At 39.8% G+C, this 22,971-nt stretch overlaps 1 protein-coding gene across 3 annotated transcripts in view; it reads left to right on the forward strand.

Annotated features, from left to right (window-relative positions):
- Positions 1–561: 561 nt before the first annotated feature.
- The window catches only part of stag2b (STAG2 cohesin complex component b), a 28,196-nt gene continuing 5,786 nt past the window's right edge, over positions 562–22,971 (forward strand). Inside the window, exons 1-30 of one of the 3 annotated variants that reach the window (XM_084718690.1) lie at positions 562–665; positions 2,858–2,985; positions 3,065–3,146; positions 3,593–3,736; positions 3,868–3,964; positions 4,100–4,176; positions 4,362–4,566; positions 5,900–6,051; positions 7,231–7,304; positions 7,468–7,591; positions 8,173–8,271; positions 8,463–8,542; positions 8,731–8,838; positions 9,795–9,906; positions 10,000–10,117; positions 10,225–10,328; positions 11,169–11,261; positions 11,371–11,460; positions 11,577–11,780; positions 12,279–12,349; positions 12,506–12,593; positions 12,714–12,794; positions 12,913–13,005; positions 13,481–13,655; positions 13,784–13,923; positions 16,060–16,161; positions 16,286–16,434; positions 18,470–18,598; positions 18,826–19,052; positions 21,849–22,068. In XM_084718690.1, the coding sequence (XP_084574816.1) occupies positions 2,942–2,985; positions 3,065–3,146; positions 3,593–3,736; positions 3,868–3,964; positions 4,100–4,176; positions 4,362–4,566; positions 5,900–6,051; positions 7,231–7,304; positions 7,468–7,591; positions 8,173–8,271; positions 8,463–8,542; positions 8,731–8,838; positions 9,795–9,906; positions 10,000–10,117; positions 10,225–10,328; positions 11,169–11,261; positions 11,371–11,460; positions 11,577–11,780; positions 12,279–12,349; positions 12,506–12,593; positions 12,714–12,794; positions 12,913–13,005; positions 13,481–13,655; positions 13,784–13,923; positions 16,060–16,161; positions 16,286–16,434; positions 18,470–18,598; positions 18,826–19,052; positions 21,849–22,068 (3,482 nt within the window). In that variant the 5' untranslated portion in view covers positions 562–665; positions 2,858–2,941. Of the gene's footprint in view, positions 799–921; positions 1,155–2,857; positions 2,986–3,064; positions 3,147–3,592; positions 3,737–3,867; positions 3,965–4,099; positions 4,177–4,361; positions 4,567–5,899; positions 6,052–7,230; positions 7,305–7,467; positions 7,592–8,172; positions 8,272–8,462; positions 8,543–8,730; positions 8,839–9,794; positions 9,907–9,999; positions 10,118–10,224; positions 10,329–11,168; positions 11,262–11,370; positions 11,461–11,576; positions 11,781–12,278; positions 12,350–12,505; positions 12,594–12,713; positions 12,795–12,912; positions 13,006–13,480; positions 13,656–13,783; positions 13,924–16,059; positions 16,162–16,285; positions 16,435–18,469; positions 18,599–18,825; positions 19,053–21,848; positions 22,069–22,971 lie in introns of those variants that run through there. The other 2 variants (XM_084718689.1, XM_084718691.1) reach the window with 2 other exon arrangements.

The following is a 22,971-nucleotide window of genomic DNA, read 5'->3' on the forward strand; positions in this document are numbered from 1 at the left end:
TTTTCTTTTTAACTACAGCTGATTAGTGTAGGTGTTTAGAGGGCACCGACTAAACCTCATCACCCACTTGGAAAGAGTTTGTATAACTTAACAAGTATCCTGAATTTTTCTTATGAATTTTTCAGGACTTAAGCTATAAACTCTTTCAGTTTTGATTTATTTGACTTAATTCACTTTCACTTTTAGATAAAACACAAACCATGAGTAGATTGTGGTAATCTGTATATTTTACCATAGACACACACACATATATGTGTATGAATATATATACATATATATATATATATATGTATACATATATATTAGTCTACTTATCTATCTATCTGAGGATTAATTAAATCAATTGGCTCACAATAGAGTTCTCTTTTTTGTCTGTTCAAAACTAATGTGAGTAAAGTAAATTTTACTTAGTATTTTCCCGAAATAGTTAAAAATTCTGGATTTAAATTTGTCTCTGGCGCTCTCCCCACAGCCGCTTGTAAGAGAAAATAAAACAGAGGACAGAAGCAGCGGTCTTAAGATGTAGTACCTCACAGTGACCGCTAGATGTCAGCTCAGCACGGTGTATCTAATGCGGGTATTGTGGCCGCTAGGTGGTAGCTCTGCACCAGGATTTCCTCCTCCCAGGTCGTCGAAACAACAAACCGAACTACGGAGCAAGCGGGGTGAGAGAACGTCCGAAACCGCCTCTGACCGCGACTTTTAAACTCTTTTTACAGAATTGTAGTGCAATTCAGACGGAGGCTGTATAAGAATAGTAAAAGTTACGATTCGGCCGGGACTACATTTCACAACAAGGTAAGTTAGCTGTAAAATGGCGGAGAGCTATCTGGAAGTTAGTTGATTTGTATTTTGCTAGCCGTCTCGCTAGCCAGGCTAGCGCTGGATGAGCCCAGAGCGCGGATGTCTGCCTGAACCAAGTCGCTTCGCTAGCTCGCGGTACATGGCTACTTCGGTTGTTAGCAAGCTAACGAACTGGATTTCTGACATAGTAACGCAAAATATTTAGTTCGTAGCCCAACGAAGCGTTTTATTGTTTCAAGCGACTTAGTTGCACTTTATATATTTGTAAACAAAGTGTTTGTTGCTTATGCAATACGGTACTAGAACTCCCGAGGCAAGATGGAGGACGCAAGGACGTGATGTTTTTTTAGGTAACGTTAGCACTAGCTGTTAGCATGGCTAACTAGTGGGAGTTATTATCAGCTCCTTAGTTGTGCCATTTCTTATCATATTGATTGCTTTATCTTTGGGTAAGCACTGAATACGATTGATGTGCAGACAGTCAGTAGTTATTGTCATTGGAAACGTTAGTGAATAGCGTTATTGTATACGAGCCCATATTAGCATGCGCTAGTACAGTACGGCTTGCGTTGTTTTGTTATTATGGTCCAAGTGCGATAGCTTTAGTAAATGCTGGCGTGCTCTCGATATCTAACCATAATGCATTGTGCGGGGCTGTCGCCTTTCTTGTTCGGCAATTAGCCGTTTGTTCGCACGGAGTATTGCATGCTTACTTTATCAATTTTCAACTAACTTAGCTGACGCTGGGGAAAAGACGCCAAAATCCTCGGTTGCTGAGCTAGTGGCGCTAGCGCTAGCAGCGCACCGGCGTCAATTTTGACAGGAGCCGACGAAGAGCGTAGCCGCGTCGGCGTTCTTGGAGGGAACTGAGCCGGTAGTTTGTGGCATGGTTTTCTTGCAGGAATCCACACTATTGGGTTTCGTTATTTTGTTTTGTCTAAGATCGCCCAGTCTCTCCTCGCAGTAACAAGTTTATGAGATACTCTGCCCAATTTGGCGCCACTTTTTCAGTCTACACCCATAGATTCCCGTCGTCTTGTCATGCAGTATCCCCCACGCTATCAAGGAAATAGGCACGTTAACAGATTCCTAAACCAATGAAGATCCCAGATAACTCTGAAAACATTAATTCGTTAACTTCTTCATACATAGTGCTGTTGTTGCGTGGATCCACATTGATTGTTTTGAAGGTGTGAATTTTACGTAGATCATTGTATATTCATCGACAAAGATTTGTGTTTGGTAGGATACCAAATTTAGCATATGTTGGCCAATATGTGCAGGATATTGAAAAAGAGGATCCCATGACTAATAAAACAATTATCTTGAAAGTCCACTCACTACTTATAAATGCTATTTTAATTTAAGAGTGACATACTTGTATGTCATCACTGCGTGTACTAGGACTGAAAGCCTTGCCTACTGCACCCTAAGGGGGGTATATGATGGGTGGAGTTAAAGTTTGCCTTTTTAAGACTGAACAGTTGTGCCCAGACTGCTTTTGTTGACTTCCATGATTTCCAAAGAAACAATATATTTGTTTCTGAATTAAGGACAAAATCAGAACCACAATTTCAAAAGTTGCTTCTGCTCTCCCCTTTGATGTATGTGCCACTAATTTACACATCACAACCATGCCATAGCTTTGCTGTGGCCTGCAGTATCTTGTTGATGTTGATACTGTCTTTTGATTGGATGAGCTCTGTGTGGGGCGGATAGAGCAGTTCCATATTTGGCCATTGAGGAAGACACTCACTGTTCCTCTCATGACGTTGTCTGTAAACCAAGGGAAACTGAGAAAGAGAGGGAGCCAATGGCTGGACAGCTGAGCGTGACAGGAGCATTTGTGTCCGCCCCCTGTTACCATGTGAAACCGTTTTTTTTTCTCTCTCAACAGCATCAAAGAAACATTTGCTCACTACAGAGGATGTGATTTCAGTGCACATATGCATGTTTGATGTTTGCTTTTACAGCATTTAATGTTTCTGCAGTGTTGAAATGTGTAACAAGTCTGCATGTGTAGCTCTCTAAATTACTCTCTTTCATATTCTAGGTCACATGCAACCTCTCCTGTCTTGTGTTTTCTGAGGATCTCAAGCCAGTCATAAGTTGAAGTTGTCCAGAAGATGTTACAGAAATGATAGCAGCACCAGAAATACCATCAGAGTTCTCCTATACTCAGTAAGTGCTTGCTTCCAGTTTCATCTTAAGGTTGAGGTTTATGTGAATTTTCATCCTAATATTTGCTTCTGTCCACCAGGGATACAGACACCCGATTCTCTTCAGACACAGACTTCTCTGAGGATCCTGATGGAAGGAGTGCAAATTCAGCTAAAGGAAAGGTACAGAAAGCCTTGGTCTTATCAAGACAGTTTTGTCAAACAACACAATATTGCATCTTTTAGTTATAAAGATTTGTAACAAGTAGGGGTGTCACAATATGAGATTTTCACTGCATGATAATTTTGTCCAAAAAATTTATGACAATGATATTACTGTGATATCTACAGAAAATTTAGGAAGGGAAAAAATCCTGCTATTGGTCAAAATAATCTTTAACGTTGTTTATCGTGCATTTTGTCTCTGTTTTTTGGTAAATGAATCAGGGAGATAATGCAAAAACAAAGAAACAGAAAAGATGTGCATACTTATATTCCATTTTTTATCAGTTATTATCGGTACTAGTATATCACAACACGCCTAGTGACTCGTATAACATTGTCTTCTCTCAATCTTTGTGATGATTCACGAACTTAATTATTCCTTTTGGTCTTCTGCTCTGTTCCAGGGTGGAAAGAAGGGGAAGAAGGCCATGGGGGAGAAAGGCAAAGGAGGGAAGGGAGCAGGCCGGATAAATGGCCACCACCAAGAGAACGGCATGGAAAACATGATGCTGTTTGAGGTGGTGAAGTTGGGCAGGAGTGCAATGCAGGTACGAATGGCAAGATCTGCAAGATTGCCACATCGTAAAAACGTCCATTTCTCAGTCGCATGAAAAAAAAGTGAATGGTCTGCGTTCTTAATTCATCTTGGATTTTAAAAGTTGTTTCTATTTTCCTGCAGTCTGTTGTTGATGACTGGATTGAGTCTTACAAACATGACAGAGATGTTGCGCTACTAGATCTCATCAATTTCTTCATCCAGTGCTCAGGATGTAAAGGTATGTTTGTGTCTGTCCTACTCCCACGATTGGTCCTCTAAATTTATTGAGGCAAATCTTTGAATCTTGGTACTTTCTTCCTCCACCTGATAATTTAGTAAACTGTACTCTGCCTCATCCATGTGTCTCTCTCAGGTGTGGTCAGTGGAGAAATGTTCCGCAACATGCAGAACTCTGAGATCATTCGACGAATGACAGAGGAATTTGATGAGGTCAGTCATTATCATATTCATTATGAATCTCCTAAGAGTCACTATAGATTAAATATCAAGATTATAATTATTTTATTTGCTAAGAACAGTAGAATTTGCTAACTTTTTGCATGGAAGAGATAACAAATTGTAGCTGCATTTTGTCATTGTATTTACCCATGTTTTTCCCTCTGTGGCCTCTATAGGACAGTGGTGATTACCCTCTAACCATAGCAGGGCCCCAGTGGAAGAAGTTCAAATCCAGCTTTTGTGAATTCATTTCGGTGCTCGTGCGCCAGTGTCAATACAGTATCATCTATGATGAGTACATGATGGACACAGTCATCTCCCTTCTCACCGGACTATCGGACTCCCAAGTCCGAGCCTTCAGACACACTTCAACACTGGCAGGTAAGATGAAGTGCATCTGTGTTCATGTGTGTGAGAGGGGTACGTTTGAAAGTCTGTGCTAAATTGTAGCAATTGACCTGTTCTGTAAGCATACAGGGTTGGCAACTAGATTGGATCTGGGGTCACAGTGTGCCTAGAACAGTTTAGCCCTTCATGCTCAATTTTAGCATCCACACACATTTTAAGGCCTCGACCAATGTAGACTGAAGGTGTGTATTCAGTAGGGTTTCAGCTGAACAGCAGAAGTATGAATACAGCAATACACCTGGCCAGCATGTGAAGATGCAAATATCGTGAATTGCAGTGACTACACTTGTATGAGTGTAGGTTTAAAAATGTTGTTTATTGTAAAGTTTTATATTGTTAGTATGTTTCATCTTTTCATAGGACACTGTCACTGGTGAAACTGCTTTTGGATAATCAAAAAAAATCTAATGCTGTATCATAAGTAAAAGACTGGAGCACCCTCACAGGTGTATCCACTTATTTTTCCTCATTAGACCTTTTAGTTTTGTTGCACCCTTAAGAGTGGGGCAGCTTACACCTTTATCATCATTTGTAATTGCGTGCAAACAACAAGCCATGTAGGTGGATTTACTCACTAAAATGAGGTGCCTGGTTGGGGCAGATCATGTGCTACACATTAACCAGAGGCATGCAGAACACACAGCCATTATGATTTATGCAACAGCATTGCACAGTTTACAGCAACAGTTGTAATTGAGCAGGTGGGTGGTGTGACTACACAACAGTCAGGTATTGTCTTGGGTAGGATCTTTGTCTTTACGTGTCAGTATTCAACTGTAACATGCGTGTATTTGTTTTGGTGTCAGCGCTGGCCTTGGCTGCCAGGTCGGAGCGGCACAGTTGTTGTAGAGCTGTTTTAAATGGTACTCTGTTTAATAATGATTTCTTACCACAAGTAGATGAGATTTGTGTGTACTGGCGTGCACTGGATGCAGCTAATAGTGGACTGATTTCTATTCTTAATGGAATTTGTTGACCCTCTATAGGGCAAATTAGGAAGAAAAAGATAACAAATTGGAAACAATTTTCTCCCAATTACAAATAAACAGTTTTCACATTTCAGCCTCCTTTAATATTACAGTATGTTTTGATTTGTTCTATGGTGCAACTTGGTTACCTAAAGATCACAGTTTATACAGGGGCTCTTTTATGTTGCACATCCATGACACTATGGATGAACACAAAGTAGCAAGTTTGGTAAACTCTCACACTTGGTGTTGTAAGCCAATTGGTATATACAGTAAAGGGTTACTGTTAAGCGTGGCTTCTTCTTATTTCTTGATGTTACTTGCTGTGTTTTTGGCAGCCATGAAGCTGATGACAGCCCTGGTGAATGTAGCTCTAAACCTGAGCATCAACATGGACAACACCCAGCGCCAGTATGAGGCAGAGAGGAATAAAATGGTGGCCAAAAGGGCTAACGACAGGCTGGAGCTACTCCTGCAGAAACGCAAAGAGGTAAGGGTGGCGATTTGTTGGAAGACACCTCCTACCCAAACACACGCCACTGCATTTTGACAATCATACACATTGGATTACTCAAATTCTAACTGGATTGTAGATCATCAGCAAATTCTGTTCAGATGCGGCTGATTGTGAGCAGTGGTTCATTAGTCAACGAAGCATGCTCTAAACTAGAGAAAAGTTTTGCAAAACTTGGGACAGAAAGTCCCAACTACAGACCCCTTGGTGGAGTGTGTTCTCCTTGTGATATGTATTCACTGGTCTTTATTTCTGTATTCTTGTGGAGAATGATGGATTTCACTAGTAGTAGTGTTGTAGCAGAGAGGGTGCCATCCACTGCTGGAGACAGAGTGTAGTAACAACAGAGCTGACAGCCTCCCAAGCCCTTTACTCCAGAATACATAGACCAGCTTCTGTTTCTCAGAAGATATTTAGCCATGTCAGTCAATAAATTGCTTTTTGTGCCAGATGAAGTAACTTGCAAGTGGTACAGTGTTGATTGACTGCAGGGTTACAAATGTAAGCAGAAATAAATGTCAGCAGTCATAATCCATTTTAAAAGTCTTAACGGTGTCCTACGCAGTAGCAGTGTCTGTCACAGATCATAGACTGATGATCTAATAAATATATCACTCAGTCTGATGGCAGCCTTTCTTTTTGTGCTCATTTCATGACAAGAATTTGAACCACAGTTCAATAAGAACTATTATTGAGATCAGAATTGCAACATTCCCCAACCTGCAGGCTACGTCCTCCCACATGCAATTTTCCAAGGCACCTGCACACAGCCACCTTGCAACCCAACCTCACCAGTCAAAGTAGTACATGTTAGTGTAAATAACTGGAAACTACGAGCTTGTGACCATGAATCTGTTCCATTTTTAGAACTGCTCACCTCTGTAGGTGGTAGACCCGCGGTGACTGTGTTAGTGCTGAGTGTTATTCAGCTAGCATCGTCAGTTAATAGGTTATATAACAGCAGGCCCCACCGGGCATCCATCTGTTAGTTCACCGTGCAGCCACACCACAGCATGGTGGCATAGTTGGCTGCCACACATGTCTTGTTATGTTAACAGTGCCTCCTGGGTCACCTCTTGTTGTAGCTTTCTAGTCAGTTAGGCTTTGTTTGACCAGGTATATTTGCTCATCTGTTTTTTCCCCCCTTTGTTTCAGCTCCAAGAAAATCAGGACGAGATTGAAAACATGATGAATGCAATTTTCAAAGGAGTGTTTGTTCACCGATATCGGTATGGCTTCGTGTGATACATGTCTTATCAAAAGAAGAAATCTCTGATGCTGTGTTTTGATGCTACTGTAGAAAACCTGCTGTATTCTGTTCTGTTAAATAACCATGTGTTTTTATGTGTTTTATGTAATATTTATGTATTATGTATTTGTGTATTTTAACAGTGATTCGATAGCAGAAATCAGGGCAATCTGTATAGAAGAGATTGGAGTGTGGATGAAACTCTATAGCGATGCCTTCCTCAACGACAGCTATCTGAAGTATGTGGGATGGACGATGCATGACAAGGTGGGTCCCAGGAAGATACCTTTATCTTAATTTGTTGTCACTCTACACCCACGGTTCAGCAACACAGGAGTTTGCACTTTATTGTCTTGATCAGATCTATTCTCAGGAGTGTGTGGACGTGTGCAGACTGCTATTGACTACAACTCCCTCACTATTAGTTTTGTTGCTATAGAATAACTTAATTTCTATCAATTTTATTATTACACAATTTTTGGCGATGACACATAATTCCCAGCTTAGCAGTGCACAGTGTCAATCTGAGCAGATGTCTAATCAGCCAGAATAAGTGCAATTGAGTCATTGATTGTGCCGTTATCGGACTTGCACACCCACATGGGTGTTTTCAAAGTGTAGCCACAAAATTCACAACAAAGAATTGAAAGCTGCTGTTACTCCAGCATTGATTGACAGATCTAATATATATCCATATGCAGTATATATCTATATAGAATTGTATATTATTACAATAAACGTGATTATATAATATTAATTTAATATAAGATTAAAAAAAGCAACTTATGGTTGCTGCTTACTGCGTTTATGCACTGGATAAGTAACTGTTGTCTGCTTCTCTATTCCAGCAAGGAGAGGTACGTCTGAAGTGTCTGACAGCTCTGCAGGGTCTCTACTACAACAGAGAACTCAATGCAAGACTGGAGCTCTTCACCAGTCGCTTCAAGGTCAGCACCACCTGCTGGATAAATTCAACACAACAGCACCAACTTTGTCCTACACTCTTAGGCAGCAACAAACACTGGGCTGATACTCTCTGGACACATTTGTGAATTAACAGACATAATTTGACTTATTAATCAAATTGATCCTTTTGACCAAATAAGTCATGAAATCTGTCATCTTTCTCTTTGCACAGGACCGTATCGTCTCCATGACTCTTGACAAAGAGTACGATGTTGCAGTACAAGCTATTAAGCTACTCACTCTAGTCTTGAAGTAAGTGACTGTGTTCTTGATGGTATTTGATAAGTGCTGTTAGAGGTTGTTTACCATATATTAGTTGGTTGTAGTCTGTCAGGGCAGGCTCTTGTCCACACTTTTCAGGAATTGCATTAAATACATGTGTGCTACTGATGACTAGTGTGGAGCTGAAGTTAACTGAACCTTTGTGTTTGTCTCTGCAGTAGTACGGATGAGGTGTTGACCCCCGAGGACTGTGAGAGTGTCTATCACTTGGTCTACTCAGCGCACAGGCCTGTCGCCATCGCAGCTGGAGAATTCCTCTTCAAGAAGTAAGTCCTACATGACTCAAACTCATCAGTGAACAGGAGTGAGATCTGTGTTTTGTCACTGAACAGAGAAGCATAATATGTGTTCGGAAAAATTAATGCAGAGGCACGTTGAGGAAGCAGATGGAATTACAAGGGATTTACCACAGTTTTGTGGGTATTTAGACAGGGCTGCAAGTAATGATTATTTTCATAGTTGATCAATCGGTCAATTATTATATTTATTGATCAAATATTAGTAGTTGGGTTATATAAAAAAAGTTGGAAAATGGTGAAAAATGTTCATCAGTGTTTCCCAAAGCCCGAGATGACATCCTTAATGCCTGGTTTTGTCCACAACCCAAAGATGTTCAGGTTATTGTCATAGAGGACTTCAGAAAGCAAAAATATTCTCATTCAAGATGCTGAAATCAAAGAATTCACAGAGACTGTTTTTCTGAACCAATTACTCAACTGATTAATAGATAATCAAAATAGTTGTTGATTAATGAAATTATCAATAAATCAGTGCAGCTCTAAATTTAAGGACAAGTGAGAATTTAGTAACTTAGAACTCTCTGAATATCTGGTCTTTGCTGACCTCCAGTGGTTAAACTTTTCACCTTGCAGCTGTGAATTACAGGTGTATTCAACAATCCAGTGACGGCACAAGTGGATGTAATTACAGGTTCAATAATGTTAAATAATAACATTTAAGATTTCTCTAGCTTTTGCATCTCTAAGTTTTTCTCATATTCACCCTGACACTTAATTCAAGGTGAAACTCAGAAGTCAAGTGCGTGAAGTTGCTTAGTAACTGCCCTTTGTTGAAAGTTTAATTTTACAAGGCAGACAGTTCTCAGCCTAGCTCATGAGTTTTAATTTTGCAGGCCCCTTGCTGCTTCTAAGAAATGCAGTTGGCGGATTATGTGGGGGTTGCTTTTATGTGATGCCCAACTAATGATTAATATTCTCAAAAGGCTGTTCAGCCAGCGGGAACCAGAGGAGGAAGGTGCCCCCAAGAGGAGAGGCAGACAAAGCCCCAACGCCAACCTCATCAAGACCACTGTCTTCTTCTTCCTGGAGAGTGAGGTATGTTATCTGCTTATTTTCCTTTTCAGTCACACATAAACTACAGCTTTCGAATCATCCATCCTTCATCGGTGTGATCGTCTCTCTCCTCAGCTCCATGAGCATGCTGCCTACCTGGTGGACTCTCTCTGGGAATGCGGTGCAGAGCTACTGAAAGACTGGGAGTGTATGATCAGCTTACTGCTAGATGACCCGTTGCCGGGAGAGGAAGGTAAGTCACTGGTTTCTTGCAAGCCTACGTTGCAAACACTGCTTGTGTTTCAGAGTACAAATGTGACATCATTCTCATTCTTATGTGTTTGTATGTGTTTTTTGCAGCTCTCACAGACAGACAAGAGACAGCGTTGATTGAAATCATGCTGTGCACTGTACGCCAGGCTTCTGAATGCCACCCACCTGTTGGAAGAGGCACGGGGAAGAGGGTAAGAGTGGCTAATACTTTCAATAGTAGACCAAGATTGGTTAAAGAATAATTCAGTTATCTGAATTATTAAGCCTGAAGCAAAAGAACTAACAGTGGCACTGGTATCTTTGTCTTTTAAATTTCTTGAGATAACCTAAATCCAACCATCACAGATGCTAGTTGACTATTTGAATATTTTTCCTCCCTCACTTTCTTCTTTGCTTTGTGTGACAGCTGTGTTTTGCAACATTTCAGACCTTTTTGTTGAAAAAGGGATTATTTTCTACGCACGGTTGATTGCATTTGTGGGGTGTTTTTAGAGAAACAAGTTTGATCTTGAATATATTACATACTGACACTGATGAATATGTTGCAGTGTTTTGTGCTTCTGTCGACACACTTTGTTATGATGTCAGGTTTGAGATAACAGAGTCTGCAAAACATTTTTAGATATTTTGCTTGTTCTTGTCAGTAGTATGTTGAGCTATTTTCCACCCAGACTGTTGTATTTACCGAATTTGGCATTACATTAATGAGGGATTCACCTCACAATCTAAAAGATATTTGATGTTGATGTTACAGTTCTGAACAGGCTTGTTTTTACATTTCTTATCGGCTTTTACTGTAGGAGCTTGATTTGGTGCTTGAATGTGTGTGTGAAAACTTGACCCAAAATAATCTCTTCAAATGTGACAGTGTTTGCACATGTTAATAACTAAAAACATAGCTGAGGTTGAAATGAAACAAATTCCCTGGCTGCAGAGTTAGCTTTACAAAAGTTAATGGTTAAATTGTTTTTCATGCATGAACACAAGCAATTTGTTAGGACAAGCATCAAACTTGCTGTATCTGTGATCAGGTGATGACCGCAAAAGAGAAGAAGACTCAGCTGGATGACAGAACCAGAATGACAGAACTGTTTGCTGTGGCTTTGCCCCCTCTACTGGCCAAGGTTTGTTACATCCAATCTGTTTTCTCCACAAGCACTCCTCTGAAGGACTGTTTGATTCAGGTGTGTATTTATAAATAAGAAAATATTGTGTTGAATGTTTATTTTACAGTATGCTGTGGATGCAGAGAAGGTGACAAACTTGTTGCAGCTGCCTCAGTTCTTTGACCTGGAAATTTATACTACAGGGCGCCTGGAGAAGGTAAGACGAGAGAAAAATTGGATCGCTTAATATCTACATAATAATGAAAAAGTTTATCTTCCTTATTGAATGTTATCTCTCATCTCATGATGTGACACTCTTTCTCTTAAATCCAGCACCTGGAATCCCTGCTGCGTCAGATCAGGGAAATTGTGGAGAAGCACACAGACACTGAAGTTTTGGAGGCCTGCTCCAAGACTTACCATGCCCTCTGCAATGAGGAATTCACAATCTTTAACAGGGTGGACATTGCCCGCTCTCAGCTGCTGGATGAGCTGGTGGACAAGTTCAACAGGCTACTGGAGGATTTTCTACAAGAGGTACGAGTGACAGGATGCACATGTCTCCACTCCTATACATGGCTGTTGAGGCTCATTGCCTTTTGTTGAAGTGGGCCTAATCATCTTACACCCAACATCTCAAACGCTTAATATTATCACTGCCACCTTTGCCTTTTGTTGTTGTGTATTGTTGCTGAGACCTGTCTTGTGGCCTCCTTCTTTGCATAAGCTCCTGAATTGTCACCACAATTTTAGGCTTTTATTCATGCAAATAAGGCTTACTTCCAGTCTCAAGCTGTTGTTTATAAAGAGCTGCAGTATGTCTTTAGACTTGTTTGTCTTTTACTGTAGTTTCCTGAATAATCAGAACAGGGATTTCATACTGTTTCTGTGAAAAGTGTGAGAAAACCGTAGTGTGTGAAGAAGCTCATCAGATAAATTTCAATTTGATCTGTTCCAGATGATTCAGTCTTTATCAGATGAGTAAGCATCTTGATCCATAAAACTTAACTCGGTGTGCAAAATGTCTCTTTCCAGGGTGAAGATGCTGATGAAGATGATGCTTATCAGGTTTTGTCAACTCTAAAAAGGATCACGGCATTTCACAAGTATGCATTGTATTCCTTCTGGAGGACCTGTTGTGTCATACACCTGATATTTGACACCTTATCCCTTTCACTTCTCATGTACTCTTTACAGTTAGAACAACAATATATCTGTGACTCTGCACGTGTCTGAAACAGACTTTCTCAAATTTGTTGCAGTGCACATGACCTGTCAGGGTGGGACCTCTTTACCAGCAACTTCAAGCTTCTCAACACGGGCATAGAGAATGGAGACATGCCTGAACAGGTTATTAAACACACACTCGCTCAAAATTATCAGACTCAACAAATTGTTAAAGTTTTTTGGGACATACCAATAAATATTAACCTACCTGGGATTGTTTTTTGTTTTTTTCCTGATGAGCAGATAGTCATCCACTCACTGCAGTGTACCCACTATGTGATCCTGTGGCATCTGGCAAAGTCATCTGAGGGCAGCTCCAGAAAGGTGAGATCTCCTAAAACCATATTCATTCTCACTACTCTGCACTGTTTTGAACTGGATAGGTGTGTCATGTCAAAATCTGACTTTTAACTGTTTTTTTTTTTCTTTTTTTTTCTCTCAGGATGACCTGGTGACCCTGAGGAGGCAGATGAGGGCATTCTGTATGATGTGTCAGCGCTACCTCACCAATGTCAACACAGCTGTCAAAGAACAGGTGACACATACACAAGAACAACAAATCCACATGTGTTGCAGCAGTGGTAGTAAAATCTCCTTAAAAGCAAAGCAAGAGAAGGGCTTAAAGTCTAAAACTGGGATCATCAATAATTAGGTAAGGTGATAAAAGCTTTTAACCCTGAAGAGGTGGGTAGGCTGCTGTTCATTGCAGTTGCAGAGGATTCTTTGGCCACAAAGTGCTCATAAGATGGTTGTAATTGCATGAGCAAGTGACTCTATTTTCCTTGTTCATGTGTGATGAAAAGGCATTTAATAAAACTTGTTGCTGAAGCCATCTGTACCTCATAACTGATTTAACTGATTTAGTCCAATTCAGAAATCCATAAGGTGCTCTATATAATTATACCAGAAACTTTGTTTTATACCTAATTTGCACAAAGTCCTTATATAATGTACTTGCACAGACTGAGTTTTAACCTTTTGTCCTCCTTTTTCCCTCTTTCCTTCTACAGGCGTTCACCATCCTCTGTGATCTCCTGCTCATCTTCAGCCACCAGATGGTGTCCGGAGGCAGAGAACACCTGGAGCCACTGGTCTATTCCCCAGAGGACTCGCTGCAGTCTGAACTTCTCTCCTTCATCCTGAACCACGTCTTCATAGACCAGGATGATGACACAAATAGCACAGGTATAAATGCAAATGTGCAGTTATAGCAGCTCATTTATTTTCTGGCCTACTCCAGTAGGCCAGGCAAAAGATGTTTTCTCAAATCCGTAGATGTACAGCCTGTTAAACTTCTTTGTCCACGATCTTAGATGGGCAGCAGGACGATGAGGCAGTGAAGATTGAGGCTCTGCACAAGAGGAGAAACCTTCTGGCTGCCTACTGTAAATTGATCATCTACTGTGTGGTAGAAATGAAGACTGGAGCAGACATCTTCAAACAGTACATGAGGGTAAGTTGCAGTTAATGCAGTTGTAAATTATAGCCATGTACGTCTTAAAAAAGGAGGACTGTGCAAGAACAACACATGGTTTTAACTACGGATGTAAAGCTGCTTTCACATTTGCTCTTTGCCGACTGCAAAGTAGCGTGCAGTGAGGCAAAGCACAGCTCAAAGTTATATCCGCTTGACATGCAAACAGCAAAGCTAACATTAGCATTGGATTTAGCTAAGATCGTAAATTATATGCCTATTTACAAATCTCCTAGCTCCATCTGACTGCTGACATTTCACCAGGCATCATGTTTACTAGAGATCGTGGTATGTTTTTAATGTTAGTTAGTCTGGGGAAATCTTAGACACTTTTCTTCCATCGCTCTCTCCCTCTTCTGCTTCTGGTTTCGTTGTCACATACAGTTGTTATGTATTGGATGGACTTTGAAAGGTCTGTTTCTGCTGTCAAATTTCTGTTCAGTGTGTACAAGCAGTAGATATAGACAACTGTAACTGGGCACAGGACGTGCAGAGCCGAACATCCTGTACCAAGCGCAATTTCTGTTTTTTCCTTGGAAAGTTATGACTATTGAAGTGAAGTTGAATATTTAATGAGCGTGAATCACAGTTCTTCCAGTCATAGTGAGCAGAGGCTTTTGTCGTCAAAACTTGTGTGAAGCCCTGTCAGGCTATGCAGGGGAAGACAACTGTTAGCTGAAGAAATCAGGATAATTCTGATCTCATAAATGTGTATTTCACACTAAAAGAGCTTAAATGTGCTGTTTATTCTGTCCCTGGTAGGAGCAATTTATGTTTATGAATTGAGCATTTTCAGTGATTGCTTGATGAAAAGGCCCAGTGAGCATTTTTCTGTTGAAAAGATGGCATACTTGGAAAATGACTGTGGTCACCAGTGAAAAGACATTCAGAATCAAAAGTGAGAGTCAAAAGTTTTTTTTCTAGACTATTTGACTGTTTATTTCATCCTCTACAGCACACATGTGAAACTCAAGGCCCGCGGGCCACATCTGGCCCACAATACAATTATATACGGCCCACGAGATAATTTCATATATCTGTTATGAATGGCCTGCCAGTAAATAGCACTCCCACCACTCATACTACAAATCACACAATGCACTGCAACAGCTGCCATGCAGCTCAAGACCTGTGCACCAACCCCTCCTCCCGCTGCTTTAATGACACACTGATCAGTGGTCAGCGGATGAATGCATTGGTCAGTGCTTTTACAGTGACACTTAAGCTAACCCCCAAAATAAATGGCCAAACGAAAAGTGGACTTTGAAGACAGGGACTTTCAAAGCAGGTGGGAGGCAGAGTGCCTGTTTGTCAACATCAGAGGTAAACCTGTGTGCCTTGTTTGTGGAGCTAATGTGGCCTTCTGTGATTGAGCTCGACACCCCTGCTCTACAGTGTGCAAATAATAGCCCTCCGTCACTTTGGAGGCTCACTAAGTGACTACATCCAAATTTCTCAGTTGAAAGCCAGAAAACACGTAGTCACAGTCAGGATTCAAACCCACTTGTCTGGACAAAATTCTAAATAGCAAACCACTCAGCCACCAATTCAGTCTGATATCATTTTGCCCTTTATCACTTCTTATAGTGAGGGTGGCTGCAGTGACACAGTGCCATCTGACATTTCATGTACATCAGCCAAGCAAATATTTTTTCCTTATCACCTTTGAAAAGACAGTCAACAAAGAAGATAACTTAACCATCTTAGGTTCAGTAGCCCATGTCAGTATATTGCTATCTTATAACCATATGTTTATATATTCATCATTGATTAATATGCGAATCACGGCCTTCAGTGTGGGGTCATCAGAGGGTTTGACATAAAAAATGTCTGACTATGATTGCTCAGTAAATAGTCAAACTTGACTTCACCATCCTGGGGAAAAAATGCATATCAAACACTTGAGGTCAAATGCATTTACTGTTACACCCCTAGGTTTAACACACATCTGCTACTGCAGGAATTAATTCATGATCTGTTACCTCAGACGATGTTCTAAAGAGTACAGTCTAGACCTGCTCTATTTGAAAAGTGTCGTCTCCTACATTAATGACAAGTTAAACAGTTCATGTACACAGAATTTCATGTCCCTGTAATGCTTATTCTTCTTTGCAGTATTACAATGATTATGGTGACATCATCAAGGAGACTATGAGTAAGACTCGGCAAATCGACAAGATTCAATGTGCCAAGACACTCATCCTCAGTCTGCAGCAGGTTAGTGGACACGCTCTTACTCACTCATTAATTAACTCAGTCAGTTGTTCTGAGCTTTTGTTTGTTTGTCCCATTTGTTTGTTCAGATTGTTGATCTATTGTTTCACGCATCTCTCCCTGCCAGCTCTTCAATGAAATGCTGTCTGAGCTGGGTCATGGGTTCGATCGCTCCTCCTCTTCGTTCTGTGGAATCAAAGAGTTGGCCCGTCGGTTTTCTCTCACCTTCGGTCTCGACCAAGTCAAAACCAGAGACGCCATCGCTATGCTGCACAAGTAAGGCCTCATTCTGCTCTTGTTACTTTGCTCCTTTTACATTTTTGGCCTTGCATCTGGGAGCTGTCATGTTGGACAAATTACTCCTTGAATACTGTGTTTCCTCTTGCCATGTTATTTTTCCTCTGGATTTTGGAGGCTTAAGTGATAAATTGTTGCAGTTTTGCCTATTCCCATGCACTGAAAGTATTGGAGGAAAAGATTTAAAAACAACTCCAGGCTGTTCAAACACACAGAAGAGCAACAGTGCAATAAAAATAAAACTGCTCTGTTAATATTTTCTATGTAAGGAACTCGTGCACTAATCAGAGGAGCCACACAAGATGTTCTTTGTTTACTCTTTTTAATTGAGTGCATGATAGCACATGTGTGGCTTATTAAATTATCTCACTCAGGCTCCACGAAAGCTTATGTTTGCTGTGTTAGCATGGGTATCCCCTACACTTGTGCAACATATGTGTACAGTATGTAATGGGATATGCCGTGTGTGTAGCGGGTGTTAAGTAATGAAAGACGGGCTAAAGATTCTGCTTTGTTTCCATCTAGGATTTAAAATGTTTAAACTTTGAAAGTGATGTAGCACAGCATTACATTATAACACAATGTGGTGTGACTGCTGGGTGTAGTCAAGTGGAACAGACTGCTGCCTGCAAGTGTAACAGATCTGTTGTGGTCGGTGCAAAATACTTATGACTTGTTTGCCTTGTAATAAGAATCAGATATCTTGACTTGTTCAATACTGTACTGATGAATTAAGAAAAACTAACTTGACATAATTCAGTTTAATCAACATATAATAAGGTTAATAATCAGTATGCAAGAAGTTTTTATAATAGGGATGCAGGGATGATAGGACTATGATAAAAAGTCCATGGTTATTTTTTTTTATAATGATTATGAAAAACAAGGAACAATTACGGCTTATTAAGTAATAAATCTTGTTCATTTGTTTGCTCATATAAAATTATTTTTTCCTTTTAACTTCAAAGTGTTTCTGTTTACCTTCTTTAATAAAATAAAAGTAGCCATGACCTAAGCGTGTTCAAAAAATCAACTTGAATTGTATGAACAATGAATGCTAAAATTATTTAGGCACAGTTGCACAAAAAAAAACAATGCAGCAGTCAGTAGCAGTCCTTTTTATAAAATAAAATAATTAACCATGTAATATCACCATAGATATTGTCACAGTCCCATACAGTCAAGACACTTTCTTATCATGATATATTGTTACATCCCCATTTTATAATGTCAACCTCAGTAGCCTTGTTTCAGTGAAATTTGTGTTGTCACTGAAAGAGTTTACATGCTTTTTTTCCCTGCAAAAATATTCCTGCGGAGACACTGTTAAAGAAAGTTTGACAAATAGTCAAATTAAAAGTTGTTAAATATTGGAACAAAATCACCCCTGTCAGTGTTGAGACAGGACTGATGGTGGCCAGGTGGTTTAAAACATGTACTATGTGACCCTTGTCTGTGGTTCAAATAAATAAATAATTAAGGCTTTGTCAAATTCTGCATCAGTTTAACCTCAGTTTTTATTTCATTGCCATTTCACTACACACCAAGGTTATTGTAGTGAATTAAATCTTGGCGTGGGAAAAAAAAACATTTGAGTTAACTGGAATAAAGATAAAAAAAATAGACTTAGACTAAAAACAAACTGCAACAATATTGTACACTTAGAAAATGAATCTATAAAAAAGAAATATACAGAAAATGTGTTTGGTTGTGGTTGTTAATTCTGCCCAAATTTGACAACACAACAAGCATGGCTGCATGTGTTTGAGGCTGGGATGCTTACATTATTGAGTCTTCACAAATTTTATTACTGTACTTGAAGCTTTCCCCTGCAACTCCCTCTATTATTTTTACTAAACTAACAAATACTAAACTAAGACACAATATTTTTATACAATAAAAACTAGATTGAAACAATCAAATTGACTCTTATGTCCATGAAACAGATTATTTTTCTCTGCTCACAGTGCGTTATTCTAACTTTAATCTTCCTCTCTGTCTCTGCATTTCTCAGGGATGGTATCGAGTTTGCGTTTAAGGAGCCGAGTCCCCAGGGAGAAGGAGGCCCTCCCCTCAACCTGGCTTTCTTGGACATCCTCAGCGAGTTCTCCTCCAAGCTTATGAGACAAGACAAGAGGACTGTGTAAGTTTTTTTTTTTCTGCTGAGCTGACGGGTGGTGGGGGGGCATCAGTGTCTGTGTAACAGGTGTTTGTGACAACTGGTGCAACTGGTGTTTCTGATGCGTGAGTGGTTGATGTGAGGCCTCCATTCGGAATGTGCACCTGGTTTTGTGTGTAAATTTTGTTCCCTGTATGCTTGGGTGCACAAGTTTGTTCATCTTTTCTGTGTGACCTCCCGTTTCTCCCCAGCCACATGTACCTGGAGCGCTTCATGACGTTCCAGATGGCACTGCAGCGAGAGGACTGCTGGCTTCCCCTCATCTCCTACAGGAATTCCCTGCAGGCTGGCGGCGATGATGATACCATGTCAGTGATGAGTGGCTACTCCAGCAGAGGCTCCTCCATTCGCTCCAAGAAGACCAAGCCTCCCGCTGCTACAGCTGGAACTTCAGCAGCCAAGAGGAAGCTGCCGGAAGGTATAACACATTCTGAAATCGGAGAAAAATGGGCATTGGCTTCAGTTTGGTGCAGCTCAGTTCCTGCCGACAGCTTTATAATGTTTTCAGATCTTTAAAAATGGACATCAGCAGTTTTCTGTTGTGAAATATAAACATCAATCAGTTCAAACACAACAACTGCCAACACACAAACACACTGAGAATAGAGCCTCATGAGCGCCACATACATTATAGCCTAGCCCAGCAATGATGTTACAAAAGCAGAGTTGGAGCCCAGATTAACCCAAATGCATTTCTAGCAGCCTGGCTCAGCCAGCCGAGCTGATGGGTGAGGAGATTAAACAGCAGATGGTAGGAGAGAGTCAAAGTGCTCCTTACAATCACTCAGGCTCACTTAAATCTGTGTGTGGATGTATGTCTGAGTCTACTGAAGACCTTCTTATGACCAAGGATGTCTCAAGAATATTGAAATGTTGAAATTTCTACATTCCATATTAGGGTTCAATCAGTATGGTTTTTTTTCCCAATGCATGACATCAATTATCAAAGAGACTTACAGATATCTGGAATCTTTACAAATGAAAATCTTAGTTTCAACATTTAGAATAACCATTTTCTGCTACTTTTTACTTACACCCCACTACATTTTGGAGGAAAATGTTGTACTTTATACTCCACTAAGCTACGGTTATTAAGTAGATATATTTAGTTACGTTACAGATTAAGATTATTTATAGAAAACATAAATCATCGGTTATGAACAATAATAATTTGCTACTATAGAATAAGGTGCTCAGTAGTATATAAAATATCCTCATTAACAGTCAGACAGTGTTGTGGGCAGGATATTGAGCAACACTACAGAGTGGACAATGGACAGAGTGCATTTGTCAATTAATTTTTTTTGTCTGCAGTCTGACTTTTTTTAAAAAATGATTACAATCATTGTGAAAATGCTAAATATCTGAGCTTTCAGTTGTTGATCCTTATTCAAGGTTAATAAATGCAGTGGTCGTCGGGGAAGACAGCAGGTGAATAGCTGGGTTCACCTGAGGCTGGTATTATTTTTTATAGTCGAAATCACATCAGTGTTTCCTTGCATCCTGATTTTTGAGTTTTACTAGTTTTATTAGTTTTGGATTTCAGTGTCAGGATTACTTCTAGCGTTCTGTTAACTGTGAATCCCAGACCCCACCTTTTGTTTAAGGACAGGCCTCTGGGTACAGTGAGTTTGTGTCATTACCCAGTGTTACATTCCATATCCTTTTAGAATATTGAATAAAATTGAATAAAATTTGAAATCAGAAATGCAACACCAATCTCACAACATCCCTTTTAATTGTTATCTCTTTCATGTTTCGAAACTTGTAGTTCTGGGCTAGACGATTTAGCAGAAAAAATTATCAAGATGAAAATGTTCAATTTCAGTTTATCAATAAGTATGGATCATTTTTAATGACCTATTTTTAATAAAGACCATGACAGAAGAAAAGGTTGAATTTAACCACTTTATCAAGGCACACAGGTAATACACTTAACTGCTATACTGGTCAGCTGACCTGTCCTTTTTTTATTAGCAATTTCCTCACCAGCTACACTTTCTTATTTTCCCTACATGCATTTTCTGTTGTTGTATCACATATTGATGGTGTAACTGAACAACACACCTGTTAAATGATTGGCTGTTTGCGTGTCACTTGTAGCGCTCTCTATTATTAACAGATATGGTGTTTATAAGCCAGGGCATATTTGTGTCGTGATTTCATGGCAGTTTGCATGTCAAACTCTTGGAACATTTTATTGAACATTTTTCTATTTTGGGGACTTCTTAGCACTGGTTACAGCTACCAGAATTCTAAAACTCCTAGAATGACCATGGCAGTCAGTCTGTTCATTTTTACTAGGCTCTACTAAATGTCATTTATGTCATGTCCTATTTATGTTCAAAGCTTCTATTAACGTTCTCTAATGCAGCTTTGAATGTTTGACATCATATTTTATGATCTCATTACCCTAAAAAAACAAATCCACAAACAAAATCCTCATTTGAATAATTCTTCGGTTTAAATTTGGCCAAGAGATTGCAGTTGTCTTACATAATTATTATTTTTTTTTTTATAAGAGCTAAATGTTTTGTTGGATAAAAACATGTTTCATCCATTTTTTTATCAATAATTTTTTACTTTTGGGCCCACCACTGAATGTTATTTTATGGATAATACATAAAAAAAGAGCTGCACAGCGTTCACATGTATTAGGATCAGAATGAGCTTTATCAAGGCTCTAAAGCATGGCTAAAACCTCTGTGGGACATTTCACTCTGATACTTTTCAAAACTTTCTTTTCTCTGTGGTTTTAGCTCAGAATTAAAGCTAGGGTTTAGTTTTGTAAGAGTGTAAAAAGTATGAGGCAGCAGTGACTCTAACAGCAGAAAAGAAATGGTATAGTGTTCATAACAGGGTGACAGACTGCTATAGCCGTTCTATGTAGAAATACTCAGAACTCTTTGTGTTTTGTCATATTAATGAAATAACGATGTTGGAATAAAATATACACACATTTAGGAAAATTCAGTTGCATGAATTTTATTCCAACAAAGTTATTACACTGCAAAATTGACTGCCGTGGTAGTTCTAGTGTTAAGGGATTTGTGAGAAAATCTGAAACTTGTACAGCGTTATATTATAGCACAATGTAACATGAATGCTGGGTGTAATTTTGGCTAAATTATGAGCCCTCAAAACAAGTGCAACGAAACAAGCATGTGCACATTTGTGGCAAGTTCTGGCTAACACTTTGGGCCTTCCTTTGCAGAGGAGAGCAGCAGCAGCGAGGTGTGGCAGCAGAGCATGCAGACCCCAGTCATGATGCCGTCCCCCCACCTCACCTCCACTGCCATGCGAGACCCTAAGAGGGGTCGTGATGACAGCTATATGGGGGTCTACCCTCTCCCTCACGACCAGCAGCAGCCCCACCAACACCCACAGCACCATCAACAGACGCCTCAGCACCACCAGACACCCATGGATTACAAGTATGCACGCTCAACTGTTGCATTCCTGGGGTGTAACGATGCAGGCAGCTCACAGTTTGGTGCAGTGCACGTTACGGGGGGGTCACGGTTCAATACATAGAAGATATGTTTGACAAAGTTTAAATGAAAACAACTGACTGTAGAAGATTTAAGTCACAATTTCTTTCAGGTTTGGCTGCCATTTACTCGTTTTTAATTGTCCACCATTTGTGTTTCTGGTTCTTCTGTAAGGATTGTGTTAGCAGTTTGAGTCGATCCATATTTCACTAGCCCTGCTATACCTGTATCTCTGGCCACCAAATTTAGGGGTTTAATGGCCTGTAGATCTTAAATATGATCATCTATCCCTGATGTTTGTTGTTAGTGTTCACTCTTGCCTTTAATTTATGTTTATATTTTTTTCTTTAGGATGTTTAATTACTTTGGATGTATCAGTTTTTCACCCTCATGGTGCACACATCAATGTTTTCATTGCATATTGTGCCAAGACATATTCTTACACTTGTAAATTTCATAGTCAAACATTACCTTTTTTCCTCCTCATTTGCTGTGTTGCCCCATAATTACAGAAACTCTTTAACGGCCATTTTATTTTAATTAAGTATCTGTTATTTCCTTACATCCCAATGATTCTTACCGCAAGATTTTAATAAATATATCTAGGCCCACGTCCAACCCCATCATTCAGTTCATTGGATCAGTTATTCTCCGAGAATGGGACCAGAGGACTAGAGTATGAGCCAAAATACATTAGGACAGGGTTCAATGTAATTTCCCATTTGCGTGCTATTAATTTCGAGGGCAAACGGCAGCAAAATGCTTGTACTTAACAGCGTGCCAAGTGTTGGCCCTACTGGGAGAGTGACTGACTAGTTTATTTATCCAACCTGACTTTTCATAGGC

The sequence above is a fragment of the Lutjanus erythropterus genome, chromosome 5 (genome assembly GCF_056507025.1).
Source record: "Lutjanus erythropterus isolate fLutEry1 chromosome 5, fLutEry1.hap2, whole genome shotgun sequence".
NCBI classification, from domain to species: domain Eukaryota; kingdom Metazoa; phylum Chordata; class Actinopteri; order Lutjaniformes; family Lutjanidae; genus Lutjanus; species Lutjanus erythropterus.